At 54.4% G+C, this 17,383-nt stretch overlaps 1 protein-coding gene across 10 annotated transcripts in view; it reads right to left on the bottom strand.

The window, feature by feature from the left end:
• The window catches only part of Hdac7 (histone deacetylase 7), a 38,169-nt gene continuing 20,786 nt past the window's right edge, over positions 1-17,383 (bottom strand). For 3 of the 10 annotated variants that reach the window (XM_006242364.5, XM_063264341.1, NM_001419534.1), the window contains 22 exons: positions 17,119-17,230; positions 16,365-16,480; positions 15,788-15,913; positions 15,338-15,429; positions 15,013-15,123; positions 14,705-14,885; positions 14,319-14,515; positions 13,933-14,127; positions 12,791-12,992; positions 9,809-9,942; positions 9,556-9,676; positions 9,195-9,244; positions 7,796-7,903; positions 7,145-7,200; positions 6,941-7,028; positions 5,662-5,781; positions 5,374-5,471; positions 4,056-4,174; positions 3,299-3,432; positions 2,953-3,037; positions 1,224-1,359; positions 1-1,039 (listed from right to left, as the gene is read on the bottom strand). In XM_006242364.5, the coding sequence (XP_006242426.3) occupies positions 994-1,039; positions 1,224-1,359; positions 2,953-3,037; positions 3,299-3,432; positions 4,056-4,174; positions 5,374-5,471; positions 5,662-5,781; positions 6,941-7,028; positions 7,145-7,200; positions 7,796-7,903; positions 9,195-9,244; positions 9,556-9,676; positions 9,809-9,942; positions 12,791-12,992; positions 13,933-14,127; positions 14,319-14,515; positions 14,705-14,885; positions 15,013-15,123; positions 15,338-15,429; positions 15,788-15,913; positions 16,365-16,480; positions 17,119-17,230 (2,627 nt within the window). In that variant the 3' untranslated portion in view covers positions 1-993. Of the gene's footprint in view, positions 1,040-1,223; positions 1,360-2,952; positions 3,038-3,298; positions 3,433-4,055; positions 4,175-5,373; positions 5,472-5,661; positions 5,782-6,940; positions 7,029-7,144; positions 7,201-7,795; positions 7,904-8,168; positions 8,423-9,194; positions 9,245-9,555; positions 9,677-9,808; positions 9,943-12,790; positions 12,993-13,932; positions 14,128-14,318; positions 14,516-14,704; positions 14,886-15,012; positions 15,124-15,337; positions 15,430-15,787; positions 15,914-16,364; positions 16,481-17,118; positions 17,231-17,383 lie in introns of those variants that run through there. The other 7 variants (XM_063264340.1, XM_006242365.5, XM_063264343.1 and 4 more) reach the window with 4 other exon arrangements.

A 17,383-nucleotide genomic window follows, 5' to 3' on the forward strand; every position in this document is an offset into this window, starting at 1 on the left:
TATTGTTTGGAAGGTTTTTTTTTTCACTTTTTTTTCTTTTTTACAAAAACATGCATACATACACAAGGTATGGTGGGGTTGGGGGAAGACGCGCACACATACACACTCTTGCACGCACGCACGCACTCATGCACACACATACACAAAAATACTCTTTCTTGGTCCCAGGCCTAGACCTCAAAAGCCTTGAAGACTTCTGGGGTGGCCTCCCCTCCCCCATGTCTGTCTACTCTCCCACCTTCCTATCCCTCAGCCAAGCTAGTCCTGTGTGGGGCAGCAGTCAGAGCTGAGGGGTGGGGGAACCCCAGAAACAGAAGGCTCATACTGGGGGCGGTGACCAGGCATCCCTGGGATTGTGTTGTGCTTTTGAAGGGAGATGAAGGTTTGGCACCATTGGGTAGGAGACACAGGACTCAAGAGAGCGCCTGTCTGCTGCACCGGGCACTGAGATGGTCCACAGAGGGTGGCTTCTGGCGGGACAGTGACTGTATGGGAGGCTTGCAGGTGATTACTCACAGGGAGAGAGCAGCTCAGAATGGCTCTCAGAGCCCAGTGCTACCCGAAAGGCATCTGAGGAAGCAGGCGAGAGGAAACTCTCGGCTCCTCCTATTCCTCCAGCCCTTCAGAACCTGGGAAAGGCCACCCCGGCTGAGGCCACATTAAGAATAGTGGTTATGGATGGGCCCACTTGAGCCAGTCCCCCTCTGTGCCGTCCTGAGGGATGGAGGCCACAGCTAGGGGCCTGGACACCAGAAGGCCTAATCTGTTCTGGAAGAGCCCAGCTGGACCCTGGTGCCCAGCCTGCCTCCTCCCAGAGTCCTCCCTCACCCCCATCCCAGACCCAGTGGTCTTCTCAAGTTCCCTGGGATAGCCGTCAGGGTAGGCTGTGCTCTGGACCTGACTACCTGCCCAGGGGATCTCTGAAGACCCAGGAGCAGGGTTGACAACAGTGATGAGGAGAGCCACATCTGCAGGCTGATCTGTTCTGAGACCCTAGAGGTTCATGGGTTCTTCCTCTTCCATCAGCTCCTTCGAGGGCCTGGGAGTGGGACAAGGGTGGGATGTTGGGGGAGCCACAGGTCTGTGGACAGGCCCTGGTGGGGTTACCGTCCTAGTTCTGCTGTAAAGGCCTGAGACAGATTAGCTGCATGAGCGTCTGAGGTCCTCAAGATGGGAGGATCCAAGGAGATCAGAAAGCCATTGGCCTGGGGATCTGGCATTACCTGTCTTCAGCCAGGATGCCAACGGAAAGGGATGCCAGTGCAGTCACGGCCTCCACTTCTGCATCAGCTCCCGGCACCCTGGGCAGCCAGGGGTCTGGACAGGAGGCCAAGCGCTGCATGCAGCCCCAGTATTTCCCTAGGACAAGAAGCTGGGTCAGTTGGGGAAGACGAACTGAGTTATGTCCCAGACCAATACCAAAACTGGGGGACTCGGGCCCAGAGCCCAAGAATAGTGGCCACATCATCAGCTTGGGGGGGGGTCAGCCTTGCTCCTGCCCTCACGTCTCCAGCAAAGCACCCTCTCACAACTCACCCTTTCCCTAGAGCCCTGAGCAACAGAGCAGACTCAATATGGCTAAGAGGCCAGCTCCACAGATAACTAAAACCCTCTCCCACCCTCCTTAGCTAAAATTCCACTCTAGAGGGCTGGGGAGATGGCTGAGCAGTTAAGAGCGCTGGCCGCTCTTCCAGGGGACCTGGGTTTGACTCTCAGCAGCGACTTGGTAGATTACAACTCTATCAGACGCTGGTCCCAGAGATCTGATGCCCTCTTCTGGCCGATAAGGGTATGGCGCACACACATGGTGCGCAGACAAAATACCCGTACGCATAAAAAATTTAAAAAGATAAAGAAAACAAGGTATGGTGGCACACATGTTTAATCCCAGCACTCGGGAGGCTGAGGGAGTTCAAGGCCATGGTCTACAGAGTGAGCCCCAGGACAGCCAGGGATACAGAGAAAGACCCTGTCTCCAAAAAGCCAAAAATAAGGGGTCACTCCATAGGTGTGTGGATCCCAAAAGCACCAGTAGGGTCACTTGTCCTACATCCCGGCTTATGTCAAGGTTTGCTCATAAGCCTGTGTCTTAGCTCCTCAAAGCATAGCCTCCCCCCCCCCCCCACATGTGGCCTCCACACTGCCCAGCCTACCCCTAGGAGCCAGGCATGCTAACAACTGCCTGCAGTTCCAGCAGGCAGAAGCTGAGGTAGGAGGGTCACACGCTGGAAGACAGCCCAGAGACCGGGTATCAAACCAAACCAAACAACTAAGGAGCTGGGGCTGTAGCCCGGCAGGAGGGTAAATGCCTAGAGAGTCCCCGGTTCAATCCCCGGTGCTGAAAATGGGGGTAAGAGAACCAGGACGCAGAGAAGGGGCAAGCATCCTAACAGCCACCTCTGGTCCGTGGGATATGCATCATCCTGCTATTTTGACACAATGAGAAACATAGACCAGCTCAGGGCAGAACCTGGCCCACAAGAGGTTCCACAGTCAGCTCTATCTGCGGTTCTCTGTCTGGCTCCCCAACCAAGCCCCGGATATCTTCCAAGTGGTTATAGTCTGAGACCCAGGTAGGTCCTTCACACAGTTCTCCAGTCCCTGTGACCAGCACTGAAGAGGTTAAACGGAGCCTTTTTTGGCGAGCAAGGCCTGAGGGCTGCTGTCAGCCCCCCTGATCCAAGACTATAGCCAGAGATGAGAGACCAGTCCTTGCCACAGGAGGCTGCTGTTTTGTTCATGGTGCGTCCAGCCGGAGGGCTAAGTTATTCAGTCATGGGGATATGCCCCCCATTATTCCTGAGGTGGTGGTACCTAGGAATCCTGTTCGACACTGTCAGTGTGCATCTGACCTCGCTGGCACGAGAATCTCTGAGACCCTTGCCCCAGGATGGTAGGCCCTCGAGGCTCTCCCAAGTTTGGACCCAGCAAGTGTCCCAGGGAAAAACTCACTGTGCACCCTGACCACGGCTTCCAGAGAGCGGATGGCATTGAGGTTGGGTTTCTGTTTCCAGCTTTCTTGTGAAAGGGGATCCACCTGCAGAAACATTCCATCAGGCACCCCGACTCAGCTTGCACAAACAGGCATGACCTGTTGGCTTGCTCTACGAGGTCAGAGGACACCCGCCCTAGAGCTGACCTGGCGAGGTTCCCACTGTCCCACCTACCAAACACTACCAAAAGAGGACAGTCCTATCCCTATCCCTTCCCATCTTGTCTACCCTGTTGTCCCACAGCTGTGAGAGCCAGGCTCATTTGCACCGTTGAAATGTAACTAGCTGGGGGACAGGGGGTTTACCTTGTTGCCCAGAAGAGCTGCCACACAGGCCTCAGAGGCATCACAGATGGCTGTGAGGTCATGGCCGCCCTCCAAGGCCAACACCACCGCACCTCCTGCCAAGCTCATCAGCTGCTGTGTCATGTACCCAAAGCCTAGACGGTTGAGGTGAGGGAGAGTAGGGGGCTGGAGGAGAGGCGGACCCATTTCCCACCTCTACCATTTCCCTTTTGCAACTTCCTTTATGGACAGTGTCTCAAAGACTAGATCCCCATGCCAAACCCATCCGTATGCTTCATCCTATGCTTTGAGCAGCTCAGGATCTTCCATGCAAGGTCCCACAGCCAGAAGGCGGCAGGGCTGAGACTTGAATCCCAGCATCACCGCCGTCAGCCCAAGTCTCTCTCACTGGACCCACAACTACCTCTTTGTCCCCAGGCCCTGGGGCATGGTGGACTGCACCAACAGATCCATTCTGGGAACAACGTCAATCTTCTAACTTCCTCCCTCGGAAGCTCAGTCTGGAGACTGGGCTTCTACCACTGGGCTTCCATCTGGCAGACCTAAGTCTCCAGGGGTCTGACCTATGACCTGATTCTGAGAAGCAGGTCTGGGCCATGAGGCTGTGGTAGCCTCCAGCACTGCTCCATACCTTACAACATGTAGCCCCGGACCTCGGCCACTGCCTCCTGCCCCTTGCATTTTGGCAGTGCATTCCTGTCCCCCACCCGGCCTGGTTTATCCCTCACAATTGCCCCACAGCTGAGGCCCCCCTTACATTTGGCAGAAACATGGTAGCCGCCCAGCGGGGCTGGATGACCCTCTGCAGCGTCAAACCCAGCGGACACCAGGACCAGGTCTGGAGCAAACTCGCGGGCAATGGGCATCACCACTATCCTAAAGTTGCAGGGAGAGGCGTCATCAACCCGGCCCAACCCATGGTGCAGGCTAGCCCATGCTAGCCCCTCCTGCCAACTTTGCTGAGGACTCCGGCCCGTAGGACACCAAGAAGCACAGTGTCTCTGATTTCCTTCACCCTGCCTGTGGCTCTGCTTCCCCAGCCTTGGACTCAGCCATACGGAGAATTTAACCAGCAACAGGCAGGACGAAGCAGAGACATCAAGGACAAAGAAGTGTGGTTGCAAGCACAGTGTGTGCTTCGCACAGCCAGCTACACGGACAGGGCCTGCTCTGTTCACTCAGCCCTGGGGACTGAAAACAGCCAGCACTTTGGCTGGAACTGAGCACACAGTAGAGCTGTCCTGGGCAACTTGCTGCCTGAGAGCAATCAAGGGGGACTAGACCCTCTGGTCTGGAGCTGCCAAACTCTATCCTTCCTCTTCCTCCCTGTCTGCCCCTGACCCCAACACTGGTGTCCATTTTGTCATTTAAGCCCAGCACAGATGCCATGAAGTCCCACTCGGGGCTCCTGCAGAGTTAATGTTCACGGAGAGAACCTCCAGAAAAGGACTAACATCTAATTCTAGGGTTCCGCTTTCCTAAACAGATGCGGGGACCTGGGGTGAAGGAGACAAGGGCTCCTTTCGAGAGCTCAAAGCTCTTTCCAGGGCAGTTTCCTAAAGTAAACCCATCCTCCATGTGGACCGCATTGGAGGACATCAAGTGTCTGCTCTCGCCGGTGACCCATCGGCTCCAGGCAGCCCTCTTTGACTAAATGTGGCAGTTGTGATCTGCACAAAGGTCCTCAAGACGTATGACTCTGACTCTCTCGTTCTTGTCCCTCCAAACACACACCTTTTGGCTGTTGTTTTTGGTTTTGTATTTTTGTTTTCTTTGTTTTTCAAGACAGGGTTTCTGGGTGTCACCCTGGCTATCTGGAAATGCATTATGTAGACAAGCTGGTCACAAACTCAGCGATCTGCCTGCCTCTGCCTCCCTTGGATTACCGGCATGTGCCACCATGTTTGACTGTGTCCCCCTACCCCCTTTTTTTAAATTGGAGCTTGCCTATAATGTCTAGTAACCAAACGGGAACAGGCTGGCAACCCAGCTGATCGCTTCCAACGGAGGGCTGTGGGAAAGGGAGGAGAGGTAGTCTTGCTGGACTGGCTTCCTCTAGACCCCAGAGGACTTACCTGAAAGCAGCCAGGTACTCAGGATCCCCCATGGGTGGATCCAAGCCCCCAGCCCAAGCCACATTGACGTTGAAGCCCTCGCCACTGCCGGTTCCCACCTAGAAAATGGGACGCAAGGCAGACGTGAGGAGGACGGAGTCCCAAGCTCATCTAACTTCTTCACTTTCCAGATAGGGAGGCTGGGGCTCAGAAAGGAGATGCCACTTGCTCAGGGTCACACAGGACGGGCAGAGAGAGTCCAGGGTGAAAGTCAATGGACCGGAAGATACGGACACAACAGGCACTTACCTCATCCACGGCCCCACTGCCCGGGAAGAAGTTGCCATCGTCATGGCGATGAAGGGATATGTAGAGCACCCTGGGGTCCTGATAGAAAGTCTGCTGTGTGCCGTTGCCATGGTGAACATCCTGTACAGTACAGAGGGCAGTGGGGAAGGGTAAATCCAGAAGCAGAAAGATGAAGGTAAGGCCATGCTGGAAGGATTTCAAGGTCAGTAACCACGCTGAGCACTGAGACTCTAGACTGGTGGGGTCAGGAAACTACAGTGTCTGGGCTCACATGACTTGAGTTGCCCCAGGTAATGTCCGGCAGTGGTTCCCCCATCTACATATGGAACGATACTTCCTATCCTGTGACAGGGTCTCACTACGTAGGCTGGCCAGGGACTCACCATGTAGACCAGAGTGGCCTGGACTCATTATGTAGACCAGGCTGGATTTGAGCTCACAGAGACCCACCTGTCTGACTCCAAGGTACTGGGAATTAAAGGCTTGTGCGAACATACCTAGCAAAGACACTCTCTCTCCATAGGCGTGTGTATATGTGCGTGTATGGGGAGGGGGCGGCGGTATAAATTACCTCTGTATGGACACAGTCTTCTCACTGGGTCTTGCACAGACATGAGGCAGTGATCAAGCTTAAAGGGACCCAGACGCAGTCCTTTAGGAAGTACTGGGTGCTGCCTGCCCTCAACTCAGCAGACCACACATAGGTCCAAAAGTGAAAAACCCCCCTAGGGCTCTCAGCATCTATTTATAAATGTCCCTTTCACATCTGTCCGTGCAGATGACACCCAGCTTGGTGGTTAGAGCCATGGGCCCCAGAGCTAAATGACCAGCCCTCCCATCTTGGGTCTCCCATCTCACGAGGTGAGTGACTAGTCGCCGTAGCGATCTCTGTAGGTGCGTTCCTCATCTGTGAAATGGGCTACAGTCAGGGCTGTGAATGGGCTACTGTTGGTGTCTGGATGTGACTGATGACCTACTGGTCTTAGATATTACTGCGGGGCCTACTCTGTGGAGGGGAAATGGCTTGCCCTACCCAAAAGAAGCCAACAGAGGTTAAAGACAGTAAACGAACTCCCACCCCCCACAGGAGTGTACAGTGCACACACCTGCCTCCCGGCAGTTCTATGATTTGGGTGCTGCGTTCACCCAGATTTTAGTAAGGCAGAGGCTAATGCCAAACTCAGACATGCAGCCACATCGTCAATGGCAGGCTCAGGGTTCTGCAGGGTTCTCAGGGTTCATCAAGTTTGGCTCTGATGTTAGAGCAGCCAGGACCTACCCAGTCGACAATGAGGATCTTGCTGGCTTTGCCGTGTTGCTGCAGCTGTCGGCAGGCGATGGCCACAGAGTTGAAGAAGCAAAAGCCCCTGGAGGAAGGAGAGAGGGTCCTGCCAGCCCATCCTCCTGCTACTCCGCCTCCAGGAGGGCTTCGGAGGGCTGCCTCCACCTCACGCCACATAGGTCCACCCCGCTAATGGCTTACATGGCTGTAGAATGATCTGCATGGTGTCCTGGAGGCCGCACCACAGCAAAGCCATTCTGAAAGGGGAGGAGAAGCATTTATCAGTTCAGTAGCCGTCTCTCAGTCCTCATCTGCCCGAGAGCCTGCTTTCCATCCCAGCGGCCTTCTCTAAGGATTAAAAGGCAGGGGTGGGGCAGCAGCGTGCACCATTGAGACGTCCAGACCTCTCCTCCACACTGCTGTCATCACTTATGGGCTGCACTTGAGCACAGCACCCCTCCCTGGTAGCTCCTGGCTGTCATCACAGTGACACCTATTAACTACTAGAGAAAACCACGTGCCTGGTCCTGTGCCCAGTACATCACTGATACTCCATTTGCTCCTCGCGGCATCCCTAGAGCACAAGACATCATCACCCTCCCCAGTTGACAGACAAGAAAGCAAAGCTTAGTGAATTAAACAACCCAAGTTCTGTGGCTGTACGCGGTAGGGCTGGGATTTTCAAATCAGGATGACCAACTGCCTTACCTTGCTTCCAGCCCCGATTTCCCTTTCAAAACCCAGAGGCAACACCCACAAGCAATGGGAAGTCGAACGCTTGGAGTGTGGACTCACTTCCATCACCCCGGCACCAACGATTTAGCTTACCGGCCTTTCATCTAAAGTTCTTACCTTTAGCTCTCGGGAAGCGACTTTGAAGGCAAGGTCGGTGACGCTGCCTGCAGCCCAGCGGGCTGCATTGGAGGAATGCAGCTCATTCCAGATGGTGTCAGTATCTACCTGTGGGGGCCAGGGTCAGGACTGCATCATCCTGTGCTTTCCGTAGGTGCCGGGGTCCAGTGAGGCAGTACCCACCCCATGGCCAGGACCCCAGGGGCAGGGAGCTGGGCAGACAAAGCTGCCTCCCCAGTGCCCCACCGCCCAAAGGCAAGGCCTCCTGTGTCCCCCAGTCCCGGGAGAACTTCTTCCCAGTGTAAGTCCCAGCACCAGCTCGTGTGTGGCCAGCACTCTGCCTCCCCAGTCAGGGGAGGGGGCATGGCGTTACCTGGGCGGGATTGGGGTTTGGGCCGGGAGGGGTTTTAAGCCCCAGCTGACTCTGCTGACCCTGCGGGACGGTCGGAGCTGGAGGGGCCGTCTGCACCACTGTCTTCCACACGGGGCCCCTAGCCCAGGCTGGGAGGCCCCCCAAACCCAGTCCCTGGGCCTCAAGGCTAGGGAGGGGCCGGGGGGCATGATGGGGAGATGGGAAGGGCGAGGCGGACGGAGAGAGGCGAGGAAGGCAGAAAGAGTCGCAAGAGGCTGGAGAGAGAGAGAGAGAAAGGACAGAAAGGGAGAGGAGGGAGGAGAAAACAGAAGCAACAACAGTTGGAAAAACCAGAAAGTGGCAAGAAATGGGGAGTTGTGAACAGGGCACTGGCTGGCTCCCCAACAGTCCCCTTAACAGCTCCCGCTTGCTCTCCTGGGCTCGGCTTCCACCTCACTGCCACACACCTAGCCTGGCACCACAACGACGGGAGAGCCATGTCAGAGGCAGCAGAAAGACCCCCCAGCAGGCGATGCGGAGGCAAGCAAAGCTAGAGGGTTGGAAATCCGTGTCCTGGATCGGGAGGTCCTACACCTCTAAGTACATGGGAGGTACCCCACAGCTCCACACGAGGTCTGGAGGTCGAGTAAGGCACACCTCGAGTCTCTGAGAGAGGCCCACTCCTGGGCAGGCAGAGCTGCCAACTCTGAGAGCCAGTGTGGAATGGCCAATGCTTGACCCCTGGGGTCTATCAAAGGGGCAGTGTCTAGCCTCAGTATGACCCTACCTCGAGCCTCACTCAACACCTACCAAATACTTTCTAACTGAGAGGCCCTGGGCTCCACACTCATGGGACACTTATGGTACTGGGACACACCTATCACAAGGTGCTTCCAGATAGAAGACCAGAAAGGGAAAGGCCCTGCCTTCCCGACTCTGGCAGAACCACAAGTTTCAGGTGGCAGAGGGGTGGCAATGGGCCGAGAGAACCGAACGAAGGCTGAAAGGCCTTGGCAATGCCCACTCGAGATCTCTAGGCATACTTACCCCAACCCCGCCACAGGGTAGCATCACAAACGTCCGCTGGGCCAGGAGTCCTGTGGGGAAAAGCCCAGGTCACGTGAGTAAGGAACACGGATGCTCTAAGATAAATAGCTATGCAGGGAGAGGCAGTACGGGGAGATGTGGAGGTGGAGGTGGGCAACGGGGACGGGGAGGACTATGGAGGTATGGACCGCGGACGGGTGATGACAGGGGGTACGGGGATTGCGGGCAAGGGGATACGGCAACCGGCATGGGAATATCCAGGAAGCTGAAGGGGTTCAGCTGGGCCAAGAGCACACAAGTGGGAGAGATGGGCAAGTTTGGGGCGACTCAGGGTCAGATGTCATCTGTCTCCCTTCCCTACCTGTAAGCTTCCCGTTATCCAGTTTGAGGCGGCTGAGTGGGTTTGTGCCGTAGAGGAGCACGTGCCTTTCAGAGTGGACTGACTGCAGCTCTTCTAGGGAAGCCTTTCGGCCTCGGAGACACTGAGAAAGGGCCCACAGAGCTCCTAAGGCTTGCTCACCCATGCCCAGGCCACCACCAGATCGCCCACTCTCCCATCCCTTGCTGGCCCTAAGGCGTCCCACAGCCTATTTTGCATAGTCCCACCTCCTCACCTCACACTGGCTGCGGAGACCCCGTTCCTGCAGCCGGGACCAGATGCTCTGGATGCGGCCTGCGTGCTCGGGATGCTTGCTGTTGTCTCCACAGGAACATTGGTGTTTCAGCATCACCGAGTCATAGACCAGCCCTGCAAGAAGCAGACGCCAGGGCTGGAACGCCAGGGAGACCTCCCCGGTGGCTACAGATGGAGACCAGCCCACAGCCGGGGAGCCAGACATGCGTACCTCCTTTGCTGCCTTTTCCAGGCGCGTGAACGTCTGCGTTTCCTTTCCAACCCTTCTGTGAAGAGCTATGTTTCCCTATGCACAGGCCTAAATGCTTCTGATAACCTGATATCCACACCAGGCCAGTGCCTGCCGCACGGCCGCTGCACATTGCCTTCTGGGTACTCTTACTCCTCACAAGGCCCAATGCACCTCCTATGCCTTTGAGAGTTCATGCCCTAAACCCAGAGAGACTTAACACAGGACATCTCTGTAGTGGGTTGGCCTGCTTACCTCAAAGAGAGCTCACTTATAAGACACTGAGGGACCCCGCCCCCCAGTTAATTCTGATTGGTAAATAAAGACGTCAGCAGCCAATAGCTGGGGAGAAGAGACAAAGAGTTTTCGTGGGCTTTGAGAGATTGCTAGGAGCAGCCTCGGAAGAAGACCGCACAGGAGGGGTAAGGAGAGTCACCATAGGGTGAGGGCCAAGGAAACGTGGCCCAGAGGGCTACCCAACTGGGTTAAGAGTAGTAACTTGGAGTTATCGGTAGGAAAATGGATTCTAACAACATGGATACTCAGTTATTGTGCTGACTAAGACATATTAAAATATAAAGGCTGTGTCTGTGTCTTTCATCCGGGAACATAGATGGCCAAAGGCGGGGAGAAACCCCCGCATTGGGAATTTTAAATATTTATTACTACACATCTCCCTCTGGGTGTCACAAAGCCAGGGGCTCCCAACACGGAGAGAAAAAACAATTCCAGGGCAACCTAAAGACTGGGAGAAGGAATCCCACAGTCGCTGGCCACGTGGTCAGTCTCCCAAATGCACTGGAAAACACTCAGAAAACTATTTTACCTTGAAAACAATATGCAAACAGCATGAAAACGATTTGCATAGCATCCACATCGTATTAGGTATTAAAAGCAAAACAGACATGATTTAAATATGTGGGAAGATATGCATAGGTTAAACGCAAGCACTGTGGTGCTTTACATGGGGAATTTGAGCATCTGTGGTTTTCATAGGTTTACAAGATTGTGTTGAGGTCCCAGAATTAACCCTTTGGGGTACTTAGGAACTGTATTTCAGTCTGCCCCAAGGGAAGTCTCCAGAACCCGACCTTATACACACACATTGCTGCTGGAAGGGTCTGTGTCTATGGAGAGAAGAGACATAGGTGGGATTGAGTTTTCGTCTCAGAGACTTTCAGAATGCTCACACTGTTTGACCCAGAAATTCTACTCCTTAAGTGACCCGGGAGAGATAACCCCAGGCCAAAGTAAAAACTTAAAGACCGAGTGTGGTGGTTCACACCTTTGATCCCAGCACTTGGGAGGGAAAGGTGGGTGGATCACAGGCTCGAAAGTTGCAGGCCAGCCAGGACCTCATAATGAGAGTCTATCTCAAAAACAAATGAAAAAAATTAAAACTAAAGCCTAGTGAGTCATGCCTTGGATCACAGCACTCCAGAAGCAGAGGCAAACTCTGTGAGTTTGAAGCCACCCTGGTCTACAGAGGGAGTTCTAAGGACAGCCAGGGCTACATAGAAAAAGCCTGTCTTGTTAAGCCAAAACAACAACAACAACAACAGAAAAAAAACCCTAAAAAACCAAACAAACAAAACCAAGAAAAACTAATAACAACAAAGAACAAAAACAAGAGAAAGAAATTAAAATTAAAACCAAAAATGTTTAAACACCCAACTATTAGGGTGTTTAAGAATTAAAGTTAGGGGTTGGGGATTTAGCTCAGCGGTAGAGCGCTTGCCTAGCGAGCGCAAGGCCCTGGGTTCGGTCCCCAGCTCCAAAAAAAAAAAAAAAAAAAAAAAAAGAAAAGAAAAGAAAGAAGAAAAAAAAAAGAATTAAAGTTAATACTGAGTTGGGCGTGGTGACTTTATCCCCGTGACCCTAGCACTTGGGAATCTATGAGAAAAACGGCTACAAGTTCAAAGCTGGCCTGGGAGGGCTGGCCTGTCTTAAAAAGCTAAACTTAAAAAAAAAAAAAAAAGAAGAAGAAAAGATAAAATTCGAGAATCTCGGTTTTAAGGGTTCAAGAATTTTTGTAGTAAGATGCCGTCTGATAAGACAGAGGACACAGCTGGTAATAGCAGCCTGGAGACCAAACAGTTGCCCAGCGTAAACAATACTCTAAGTCTGATTCCTAGCACTATTAAAAAAAAAATTAAATCAATCGAAAAAAAATTCAGTCCAGCCGGGTGCAAAATACAGCTTCCTGTCTGTGACGTTAGGCCGGTACGATGGCTAGCTAAAACTGAGAAAGAAGTACAGAGTTTAGGGCAGTGAGATACTTGGTGGTTCCCTTATTCTTTTATTATTTATAATATAATATTTATTATATTATTATTTATTATTATTATTTTCTTGTATTTCTCCAATGTTTGACATACTCTTGAGCTCCTCTGACAAGCACAGCAGTAGTAAGTAACGTTCTTGGTTTTTCTTGGCTTTTGCTTTTGTGTTTGCTTTTGTTTTAAAAGGGCTGGTCGCGGTGGGGGACTCAAATTCCTATCCTGGCCCCGACTGCCCGCTTTGTCCTTTAACGAAAAGCTAGTCACTGTCAACTTAGGTTTCTTAAATCCTGATGGATCTGCAGGCTTCATGGGCCCCATAGAGTTCAAACAAGATGGAATTCATGCTCTGCGGCCCCTGGAACTGTCCCGAAAGGCAGTTCACAGACGTGGACTCCAGCCCCGGTCACCTCCTTCTCTTTCTGCCTCCCTCGAAGTCCCCCTCTGGTCTTACCTGTGGCAGGTGCCTCTGAGCTGTTGAGGACTTGGGTCTGACAGGTGGGCTCTGGGCTCAGCAGGGAGACAGGTGCGGCTGGGGAAGACTGGGTTCTGGACAGGGGCCGGTGTCCAATCTGGGCCAGAGGTAGCAGCACAGAGTCCCCGGGGCCTCCCTGGGAGAGCCGCCCAGCAAGATGCTGCTGCTCCCAGAGTGGCACCTGAAGGAAACATGACCACAGGCTCCATTTTCTCAGATTTGGCCACCTGCTTTTACCCAAGGTGTAGGGACCCTCCGGATAGACTCCTTTTCTAGAGAAATTCCAGAAGTGAGTTCTTTGACCTTCCTGAAGCCTCGTACTCAGACTGAGGCTCCGACCTCACAAGAACTTCTTGGGCCCAGAGTCTACTGTCAGAGATCACCTCTTATAGGACTATGCCACTAACCACAAGCGACTGCCTGAGACGCTAAATGCGTGCGCAGACGGTCACCACCGAGTGCTGCCGCTGGTGGAATCCCATTGCATTTCCCAATTCATAGAGTCCCAAGCCTCTATGAATTTGCAAGGGGGAATCAAGTCACACAATATGATTAGGTAAGTCTTCACTGAAAAGGTATGCTATCCTTGTAAAAGGGACCTTTGAGAAGAGGCCTGTTACAGATGCTCCTTCCTTCACAGCCCCCAGAACATATCCCCTCCCCCGCCCAACTCACACCTCGCTTTCACCCTTTCAGTCTTCAGAGCTTCAAGGTGACCACTATCTGCCTTTCAAGGCATCTTGCGTGTCTAGCTCTGCTGCAGTGGTCGGGCAAATGAACACTGCCTCGACCCCCATACTATTAATCTAAGGCAAGGGACCTGCTGCTCTCCCACGTCTTGCCCCAGCGACCTTTGGATACAAGAGAGCCAGCTGCAGAAAGAAGTGTGAAGACGGAGTATGTGTGGTTTGTGAAAGGCCAAGAAGCAGGTACGGGGTCTACTTGAGAAAACAGGCGGGCTGCTGGAGTACAGGCCTATGCATGCTCGCACGTGCACGCGCGCATGCGCATCAGCATCTTGGCGTGGGTCTTGATTTCCTATCCCCTTTCCTTCCCCATCCTATGCCAAGCCCCAAGCCTTCTGACTGAACATTCTTCAGGGTCTTTGGGCACAGCCATACCTGTTGGTGTTGCTGCAGAGAAACGGCCCCTCTGCCCTCAGGCGGCCCACGGCCTGACTCCCTATGTTCCAGGCCATCATTCGCCATAGGTCCCACTCCCCCACCATCTGTCTCTAGGTCCTCAGCCGAGGGTATCTGCCGCAGTCGGGGCTTCTCACTGGGCTTGGCAGGCCTCTGGGGAGGGGAGATGGCTGTCTGAGAAGGGGGATAGAGAGGAGTGTGGGTGGCAGGTAGAGGGTTGGAAAAGGCTACATTCACCTCGCTAGGTCTCTGGCAGCCATTTCTCTAGCCCTCCAGGCCCTTCTTCTGCCTAAGTACTCTTCTTTCAGTCCACAGGGGGCTCAGTTAGGCATGCCTTAGCGCCACCCAGATCCGGTTCCCCTCACCTTGATCAGCTGGACATGAGGTTTGAGCCGATCCTGGCGGGGCTGGAGGGGGCCCAGCAGAGGGGAGGCAGTGGCGCTGGGGGGCAGGGGCTCTGAGCGGGTCCGGTTAAGTGGCCGATGGAGGCCTGACCCAGAGAGCCGCTCGGTGGTCAGTAAGGGCTGGGCAAAGTGGAAGGGCAAGGGCCCGAGCCCGGGCACTGGAAAGAATGAAATAGATGTAAGGAAGGAACCCTGGGAGCCACGGAAGGAGACAGGGCATCAAGTGGAGGCAAGACTTGGCAAGGAGATATAGACAGTGAGGGATTGGAAGATGGGGTTTTCCCAGAGCTCGGCCCTTTGTGGGGTGCATAAATCCTGCCCATTCTGAGAGAAGCAGCAAGACTCACCAGTCCACAGTGGGGCATGAGAGACTGAGGGATCCAGCAGGAGAATGGGCTGCAGGCGAGAGGGTAAGGTGCCCCCAGCCTCTGGCTCCAAACCATGGTGCAGGAAGAGGGGAGCATGGGGGTTCCCTAGGACAGGACCCCGAGGGCCCAAAGTTGAATGGGTCCTGCGGTCACCATCAGCCTGAAAGAAAGGTAAAGTCAGAGTTGGAGAGGATTCCGGGAGAGGAAGATGAAGGTGAGGTAACAGGACACAGGCAGGAAAGAGGCCAAGAAGCACGGAGCGGGGGCAGGGTGCCCCAGCCACTCACCCTGGCAGGGGCAGGCAGCCCCAGTGTGATTGCGGGCAGCAAGGACACTGTCGGCAAAGCGAACGGGGCCAAAGAAGTCTCCTGCAGCCGCAGCCGCTGGCCCAAGAGCGCCTGCCATGGGGAGCAGGGTGACGGGTCACCAGTCCTGGAACTCTACCTCTGGTATGCCGTCCCCAGAACACCCAAGAGGTCCTGCTAGAGACTGTCCAGCCCCTGAAGCCTCAGGCCAGCCAGGCCACTTGCGGGGGGGGGGGGTTGGGGGCGGGGGAGGGAGGCTGAGACTCAGAACTGCCCCAAGAGAGCCCAGTGCCCAACAAGGCCTTACCTCTGAGCCCAGGGCAGGGTTAGGGCCATGCTCGCTGTCATTGGGGGAGCTGCACCCTGACGCAGGTGTGCTGCTACTACTGGGGGAGGAATCTGAGGGCAGAGGAAAAAGGAAGGCACGGTCAGGGGTCAGGAATGGCCGGCCCTGGGCAGGACTCCGAGTTACAGCTCCTTTCCTTCTGTGTGTATTACTGCCTTCTTTCTGGGGGTCTAGAAAGCTGCGGACCAGCACAGCACCTCTGCGAAGTCATTTCATGCAGCTCTCACTTCCCCAGCAAATGTTAACTCTGGAGACTCCGCAGGGTTAGGTTTTCGCCTCAACTCGCCCTCCCGCAAACAGGTGTGTGAGACGCCCCAGGTACAAAGTCAGCAATCCCACGTGGGAGGAACCCGGCCAGAAGAAGGGACCACAGCGTGGAGGGGACTCCTGAGCCCCTCGCTGGGCTCTTACCTCCAAGAGTCTCAGCAGGCCTCCTCCGAAGACTGGGTGGGGCGCTCTCCTTCCTGAGCAGGGGATTCTTACGCCTCTCCAGGGATTTCTTGGGTTTGTAGCGCAGCTTCAGGTTCGGCTCAGACACTTCGGGGGAGGGGGAGAGAGTGCAGAGCGTGGGGGGGGAGGATGCGGGGGGGGGAGGATGCGGGGGGGGGGGGACTAGTGTCACTCTGACGATAGGCCAGCCACCCTTCTCTACCTCTCCCTCTACTCTCTCTTTCCGTTTTTGAGGCAGAGTCTCACGATGTAGACCAGGATGACCTCAAACTCACAGAGCTCCACCTGCCTCTGCCTACTGAGTGCTGCACTACCATGCCGGGCCTCTTCTGTGCCCTTTAACACCCTTTCTCTATGGGTTAGAGAGAGAAAAGGCAAAGCCAGTGTGTGTGTGTGTGTGTGTGTGTGTGTGTGTGTGTGTGTGTGTGTGTGTAACAAGCAGTGTGCCAACTGTCCCAAACCCCCAACCCCATACTCCTGATCTAAATCTGAAGCCCTTTGTTTAAGCCCCTCGGAGGTCTCTATCTGCCCAGCTCACCTGTTTTACGCAGGGGAAAATGTTCCGGGGGTTCAGTGGGCAGGCTGGGAACAGGAGGCAGGAAGCTGCTAAGCACGGAGCGGGCAGCACCCTCTGTGTCCAAGGGCTCAAGAGTTCTGTGGGGTGAGTGTCAAGGCTACTTCAGAAGCCTAGGATGCCCGAGGCCCTGCAATTTCTCTCCGCACAGGTGCTTTCCTAAGCCTGCCTGCCACTAACAGAGCTGGGCAGTGTGGAGCCAGCATGACAGGACTCATCTCCAGGTGGCAGTAGTGGGTCACCATGCTAAAGGTATTAAGCCCAAGCCTTGGAGCTTAGGGCTCCTGGGAGACTCAGTGCCACCTGTGCCAGGAACCTTTTTAGGAACCAGAGTTTCTGTGCATGTGAAGGGCTTCAGGTGAGATGTAGGGAGAAAACTGAAGGGGAGAGGAGGGCAGGTATGGGTTGAGGGGGATTGGAGAGATTATATTCAGGCACAGAGTAAGAAAAAGGTGATGGGCATGGAGGAGGAGAGGGGCCATATGCACACTCACAGGTGCACACCCACAGGTGCATACCCACAGGTGCACACTCACAAGTACACACTCACAGGTACACACTCACAGGTGCACACCCACAGGTGCATACCCACAGGTGCACACCCGCAGGTGCACACTCACAGGTGCATACCCACAGGTGCATACCCACAAGTACACACCCACAGGTGAGTATGTAGGGAAGAGGGGGTACAAAAAGGACCTGAGGGACAGTGAGCTACCTGTAGGGGATACTGGGGCTGCTGGGGTGGACTGTTCTCTCAAGGGCTGCCTGCTGTTTCTTCAGGATCACTTCAGCCAGTTTCTGCTTGACCACACTGCTGGCTACGGCACCTGTGGAGCAGAGAAATGGGAAGGCTGGCAACGGGTGGATAGAAAGCCTCTTGGGTACATTCTCTGCAAATTGCCAGGGCCACATTTTCAGTACACTATGTCTCAGGGACTCCTCAGGCAAGAGAGCTAGCTAACCCTGAGGCCCCATCCCTC

This window comes from Rattus norvegicus, chromosome 7, assembly GCF_036323735.1.
Source record: "Rattus norvegicus strain BN/NHsdMcwi chromosome 7, GRCr8, whole genome shotgun sequence".
NCBI lineage: Eukaryota > Metazoa > Chordata > Mammalia > Rodentia > Muridae > Rattus > Rattus norvegicus.